At 44.5% G+C, this 7,731-nt stretch overlaps 1 protein-coding gene across 3 annotated transcripts in view; it reads right to left on the reverse strand.

Annotated features, from left to right (window-relative positions):
* Positions 1-6,583, reverse strand: part of LOC307091828 (A-type potassium channel modulatory protein KCNIP2) — a gene marked incomplete at both ends in the record, with an annotated part of 73,810 nt that extends 67,227 nt beyond the window's left edge. For all 3 annotated transcript variants that reach the window (XM_079758655.1, XM_079758653.1, XM_079758650.1), the window contains one exon: positions 6,437-6,583. In XM_079758655.1, coding sequence (XP_079614781.1) covers positions 6,437-6,509 — 73 coding nt within the window. The remainder of the gene's footprint in view (positions 1-6,436) is intronic.
* Between the last annotated feature and the right edge of the window lie 1,148 nt (positions 6,584-7,731).

The following is a 7,731-nucleotide window of genomic DNA, read 5'->3' on the forward strand; positions in this document are numbered from 1 at the left end:
GGTTTTATCTGTTTTGGGAGCGGTGGGATTCAGTTCCAGGACAAAGGACTCTGCAGTTGTCCCGGGCATTTATTGGCTCTAGCTGCGATAGGCAGTGATGGAGAAAGGACGCACGGTGGACAGACATTATTTTCCCAAGTAACCGCCATTATATTTTCACTGGCCTCCATACAGCTCCCCTGCTTCCTACTGTTGGCTAATGAAGTGCATTCTGCACTTAATTTAGTCTGCAGAAAATCTAAGAAAAAACTGAAGAAAATAAGTAAATAACACATACTCATACATAGACACACATCACAAGAGTACACACACACACACACACACACACACACACACACACACACACACACACACACTTTCTATCACTCTAAATAGAGAATGTCATGACCTTCACACTCCAAATGAGTGGACGGCTCACACACACACTGCACCACCCGAAGCCCGACTGAATAAACCTTTAATCTCCAATTCCAACTATATAGCTGATAACCACTGATGAGATAAGACCATTTCTGATCTCCCTCCATCGCTCTATCTCAAACACACACAAGCATAGAAGATGAGTCAGTATGGTTAAGAAGCATGGTCCACCTCTCATGGTCCACCTCTCATGGTCCACCTCTCATGGTCCACCTCTCATGGTCCACCTCTCATGGTCCACCTCTCATGGTCCACCTCTCATGGTCCATCTCTCTCTGTGGTGCCAACAAGATGCTGTCAATTTGATTGACAGCATTACCCCATTAGAACCATGGGGTAATGCAGATCAGGTGTTGTGAGTGACAGGACAGTGCAGGCCCAGGGAGAGACAGATGATGGATGACATGGTCTTCGGCTGAGACGCTCAGTCAATCATCATCACCATCATCATGATTTGGAGAAAATGGGGATAATACACAAATACACATACGCATGAACACACATACTCTCACAGTCACACATCCTACCACAGATTTAATGCAATTTAATTTAGCAGACCCTCACATTACGAAGAGCAACTTACATCAACTGCAATAAATACAACTTACAACTTAAAACATCCTCGTTTGTCATTATCCTCCACACATATTCTTATTCATTCTATTAGTAGCTATCGCACACTTAAGCGTTCTCTGATTCCCTCTTGACTCCTGGGGATTGCATCTCCCCCCCACTGAAGGGCTGCTGTGCACATAAGAGGGCAGAGGGGCAACGCTGGAACTTAAAACGGGTTTTAATTAACGATCCCAGGTCTCCACGCACATTTGGTCAAAGATTAAAACTTGTTAGAATTGATTCTGGCATCCACTCCCATTAAGCTATAGTCCCAAGACGTTCGTCTGTCTGTGTGTGTGTGTGTGTGTGTGTGTGTGTGTGTGTGTGTGTGTGTGTGTGTGTGTGTGTGTGTGTGTGTGTGTGTGTGTGTGTGTGTGTGTGTGTGTGTGTGTGTATGTGCGCAGTCTCTCTCAGAGAAGAAACAAAGAAGGGGACGTAATGGAAAGCAGAGAAAAAAACACATAGGTGGAGGGTAGAAGTAATGTTATGTGAACTAACAGAACCTTGGACATGGAAAGCTGGTTGCAAAAAATCTCAAGCAATGGCGTTGCGGCGTACAGAAGCACCCTCAAAATGGTGGCGTGTAAACCAACGGGTGAAGTCACAGACGCCATGTCCATATTCTTTCAGCCTATGGCTAACGCCAACAGACAGGCTAATCCTTCTGTCTGCTCTGTACTTCCTGGGGGTGTACTTTCAAAGGCGGCCATGCTGTTCTCTTCTTCCTTCCTTCCCTTAACACTCACACGTCTTCCTCCTCTCCCCCTGTTATCATATTTAAGATCCCTTTGATTATGCAACTCAAATGACACTGGGTGTGTGTGTGTGTGTGTGTGTGTGTGTGTGTGTGTGTGTGTGTGTGTGTGTGTGTGTGTGTGTGTGTGTGTGTGTGAGCGCGTGTGCGCCTGTGTCCATGACATCCAGTAAAATCAAGTCGGGCCCCCTGTGGTGTTTCACATACCAGAAATGTCTCAGCACATTAGATGACACATTAAACCAAGCCTATTAATGATGGCCATTGGCAATTAACATCCCAATCCCGCGCACAGAGATGGGCCCATGAGCCCCTTCCCCTCTGACAGTCTGAGACACCCCAGCGCTGAACACACGCTCATACAATATCACAATTATCTCTGTCAATCAACATGTGCAGGGGCTGAAGAAAAGCAGAATAATTGCCCTGCAGCTCAACCACACAATTTTGTCTCCCTTTTCTTGACCAGGTTGCATTACAGTTATGTTTTACTTTTGTACTTTTATCGTTCATTCAACGTTTGAATGTATGTGTATTTGTGTAACAATTATAATGGTAATCAATATTATATTATATTTATTAGGCTTACATAAGCCTATTTGGTGTGCTAATGAAACAAATAATGCCCCCTTTGGGATGATTAAGTATTGATATAATCTGATTTTATCCAATCCAGTCCAATCCCATAATGTAATCAAATCCCACAAGGTAACCCAATCCAATAATGTAATCCAATCTAATATCCTCTAATGCAATGTAATCTTTAATAGTGTGAATGCAGTTAATGTTGTTTTGTCTTTACTGGGGAATATCTTGTAATAGTCTTAACAATGGTCCAAAATAAACTTTTAGTAACTAATCTTTTTACCTGCCAGTGCAAAAATTGACCAGCCAAGCAATAGTTTCAATACGTAACCCTGAAGGTCTTCCTGGTGTTCCTTGAGGAATAGGAACTTACATGCTGACTCATCTTTTCTATCATGAAATGCCCCCACTCCGTCCACAATGTTGACAAAATCCAGTCAGCCGTGGGCCACATGTGTATACCCCTGCTGATTGGCTATCAGTAATATCCTCTCAAGCTCGCCCCCTCATTAAGAGCCAGATGAAGCCCTGCCTACCTCTGCGGTTCCCCATCATTAACACACAGAACCCTGAGAGAACACCTAGCGAGAAGGTGTCCATATATCACGGCTCACTCGCCTCCCACGTTGACAGTCCAGCTCTGAAACAGTGCCAGGACTGAACACAGCTAACAGCCATCGTCTCTGACAGAAACACGTTTTCTTCCTTTTGTCTTTAACTAAAACGACTTGGGAAAAACGAACAGAGCAGGATGTGGGGGCGGGTGATGTGGGGAAGGCGGGTGTGCAACTTTAATTTCGGTTAACATCATATATGCTTGCAGGGTTTATGTGGAACGTGATTGGGTGGCGTCTGCTGACAGGCACTGCTCATCACCTAGCCAACAGAGGGTATATTCTGGGCTCAGCCAAGTGATACAAAGGGAGCATAAGTAGACATTATAGCATATGTGGAGAAACAAGGATGAGTGATTGTGTACGTGTGTGTGTGTGTGTGTGTGTGTGCGTGTGTTTGTGTGTGTTTGTGTGTGTCCAAGCGTATATGTGTGTGTGTATGATTTGATGCAATTCCCCTTGAGTTTGGCAAGTGAGGCGGAAGAGGAGATTACTGTAGCACACTTCTATAATTACCACTCATCTCTCGAGCCACAACTCTTAAAACACACACACACACACACACACACACACACACACAAACACCTAGTGAGTGTGCTCCACCGCACTTAGGTGCACCAGCAGTTATTTCTAGAGGGTTTTCGTTTCACTCTAAACAAAGGCGGATGGTTGGAGACCACCCACACTACCTTTAAGCAATGCGCAGGTCAGCTTCATCGAGAACGCACACACACCGACACACACCAACACATAACGACACACCAGCACAGCACATGCCCTCTCGCTTTCCCCTCAATCCCTCACACACATGAACACACACACATGAACACACACACAGCCACACACTGCTTCTAAGTAAGAAGAATGACTCAACTGTACAAGTCCTACCCACACAACATTTCTCATAACAGAAAGTCATGCACTCAGCAGTCAGTACACAAATTACCTTGTGTACACTGTGCTTTTCAGCCGGAAAAAAATATGAGGTCTTGATTTATCCTCTTCCTCCCCTGTCTACTTGTCCCTACTGTTTGTTCCCCCGACGTGCGAATGGAAAAGATAAAGTAGAGCAGCACACCAGTTGAACATAGGATGTGTTTCCTTACCGCAGCAATGCATTGTATCATTAGAATGGGCAAGACGTATGCCCATCCTTCACCATTCCATGTCTCAGGGCAAAGCGGGCCTGAATTCACTGGGGTCTATAGAAGATGGGTTAGCCATGATCAATCACAGAGGGAGGAAAAGTTTGGCTTAACATTTTTGTGCCAAAGAGTCTGGGAGTTGAGAACGGATGCATAGAACATATAAATCAAACAAGATATAGACATAGGGAATAAGTAGGACGGGAGCATTGAATTGGAAGACGGTGAAGATAACAGCTATGGAAAAAGCTAGACGCTAATGGGTTTCAAAGCATTATAAAAATAAATACTTTGGCTGAAAAAATGTCTTGGCTGCGTAACAAACAAGCAAGCACTTGCTTAAAATAACTCTATTTGTAATCTGGTAACCTGTGATGGGCATTAGTGTCAATAGTTACGACATTTTATAGACGAGCAACTAATAAACACATCGACTATGTGAATAATCGTTAGTTGTGTCAGCTGCCGTGATAAATCGGATCCAAGTTTATCAAGCACACCAATAACACACAGCGATAAAGACATTAAAAAGCCTGGGTTGAATGAATGCACAGGGGTGTGATTAGCTGACCATGAAGTCTAAAAACACAAGCTGAAAACAGCAGAGCAGGAGTCAATGTTCCATCAAAGTGATTTGCCATCCTCCTGGTAGACCTGTTTTATGTTGGCCATGCAGAACAGCTGGTCCACCAGCATGGCATACAAGCACTGGCAATCCCAGTGTATGAAGTCCCCGTCTGGAAGGTGATGTTCACTATTTCACCAATCTTAACAGCATACTCTTACCACTAGCTCCCACCACTCACACCCACCTAAGATAAATATATAGCCTAACCGCACATGCCCAGTCGCACGTACACAGACACTTTCCGATGCCTAAACCCGCACACACATATCACATGATCACACACAGCCGGATAATAAAATGGACACAAAGGCACTAGTACACACACAGATAGGCACAGACACACAAACGCACACACACACACACACACACACACACACACACACACACACACACACACACACACACACACACACACACACACACACACACACACACAAACACAGGCAATCTTATCTTAAATTGTGATGCACTAGATTTGTACTAAACATAAGGCTTCTTGGCAGCTAATGCATAGCTCTCCTGCAAATGAGATGTGATTTGCTCCGTGGAGCCCAGGTACAGCTATCAGGACAGACAGAGCCGCAATGTGTTCAGCCATAAAGCCCTTTATTCTGGCCGCTGAGGATGAGCGGGCCAACCATCGTAACTAGAGTGCAGTTATCTAATAGCACAATGCAAACTGCTACACAACACTTTTGTCATTTGGTCTTTGGAGAGAAATTCATGTGCATACATGTGACTAAAATGTTATGTTAAAAACAACTCATCAACCGCAATAAAGATATACTGTGTGTGTGTGTGTGTGTGTGTGTGTGTGTGTGTGTGTGTGTGTGTGTGTGTGTGTGTGTGTGTGTGTGTTTGTGTGTGTGTGTAAACATTATTGTATGATCAATTAGTAAAACATGTTCACAGCTGTCGGAGTCACTGTCTGTCACGCACGTGACTTTCTATTCATCCAATTGTAACGCTTCTCTTTTCTTGTCACTTTTCCCATTAAGAGAATCCAATGTGTTCCAACAATGGGGTACAAGCGGCAATGGTTTACATTAACTCACTCTACAAAAAGCGTGTGACATGATTCTGGAGAAATTGTTTGGGTTATGCTCACGGCTCACGCAAACATAAGCTCACACGCAAGCGGGAAAGCGTGAATTGCTTTGGCACGAGACAGTCCATTCACTTCAAACGAGTCAACCACACAATTATTGTCGTCGTGTCGTTCTAATGAAGGGCACGAGTCATTACTCTCCAAACTCAAGAAGGTCAGACACTTTTAGATATCGCATGAAGCAAGTGTTAACCGGCCATACAAGCAATGGGTCTCCCATAAATGAGCCATGTCAGCAAATCTTACTAATAATATACATTACTTAAAAGCCGTCAATATGTAATCGACATTATCCACTGACACATTTTGCATGCAACACATGCCATTAAAAGATACATTATGCATTTTAGTTTTTTTTTCGGCACGATGTTGGCTGGAAAGTCTGGTTAACGCGGCTGGCTGTATCACAACAGGTTACATCTAACAGGTTGTGATATAGGCTACACCATACAAGTTCAAGTTAGGTGGAGTAGCCTACGGTTGTAATTTGTTGATATTGCATATTGAATCCTTTAATGTAGACGTTACTTGTGAATTCGCCGGGGCTTTAAGTGCCCGTTCACTCACCCGTCAGCTGGTCATACGAGCCGTCGAGCTCCCTGGAATCCGACAAGCTTTGGTCACGGTTTTTCGTCTTCATTTTTCTTTGCGCTTGAATGCTATATATGCAAATTGTTTTTCACAAGACGCGCCTTAACGTTAGCCTACCTCACGACGGATGGCCCGACTTTAGAATGAACGAGTCATGTTACGCTGCCATTTGGAGGGTGGGGGGGAAGACGTCCAAGAAATCTTTTCAAGTCGTTGTTTTTTGAGACCCTCTATGAGCGTGCGCTCTCGCCAACCAGATGCTCTCCGCGCTCTCGGTGAAGTGAGCCACGCGCGCCTCTGTTTCACCGGACTCTCCTCCACGCTGGCACGCACATAACACGCGCACGCCCACACGCGCATGAAAAATATACACCTGATCACCAAGTCTCATCCTTTTTTTCTATTAATACTAAATTAACTTATAGATATCACTTGAAAAATTAACGATGCAATCAATAAAATGCCAAGTTTAGGATGGCAATCAAAACTGTGGAACATTTTAAATGCATTTCATTATTGTTTATTGCATTAATTAATTAGGGATTTAGGTAGGGCCTATATCTCAACTCATAGATATTGTAGTGAGCAAAGCCATAGCAATTGAGGCTTGTAATTTGGCTAAAGGTTGTCTTTCCTTCTTACCTAATGTATCCACGTTTTGGGTCGTTTATCCCTGTCAAACAGGGCCATAAAAATCTAATTTGAAGATGCACTCGTGAAGCTCTTTGGGAACTGAACTGCCATCAAGAGCTCCTTTTAAATAAGCTCCTAATCAACAACCTTGAATTGTTCAACACATTTATTCGTTCCGAGGTCAGACGTTGAGATGTATACAGAGACATCGGCCACAGCAGCTGGGAGTGCGCTCTGCTTCAGACAGGCAGAGGTTCCTCCGACTGTCTGATCTATAAATACTCACAGGCGCTGGGATGCCTCTGTGTTTCTGTGTCTCCCTCTCCCACTCCTTCTCTCTCCCTCTTGTTCTCTCCCCCCCCCGCCCCTCCCCTTCTTTGGCTCTCTCCCTTCTCTCCCTCTCTCTCTCTCTCTCCCCCCTTCTCCCAATCTTCCCCCTCGCCCTCTTGCTCCCTCCTTCTCTCCCACTACTCTCTCTCTCCCTCTTCTCTCTCCCTTTCGCCCTCTCTCTCTCTCTCTCTCTCTCATTTTCTCCCTCTCTTGCTCTCTGCCTTCTCACACTCCCAGACCCTCTCTCCCCTTCTCCAACCAGCTCTCTCTCTCTCTCTCTCTCTCTCTATCTCTCTCTCTCTCTCTCT

The sequence above is a fragment of the Pollachius pollachius genome (genome assembly GCF_949987615.1).
Source record: "Pollachius pollachius genome assembly, chromosome: 2".
Taxonomy (NCBI): Eukaryota; Metazoa; Chordata; class Actinopteri; order Gadiformes; family Gadidae; genus Pollachius; species Pollachius pollachius.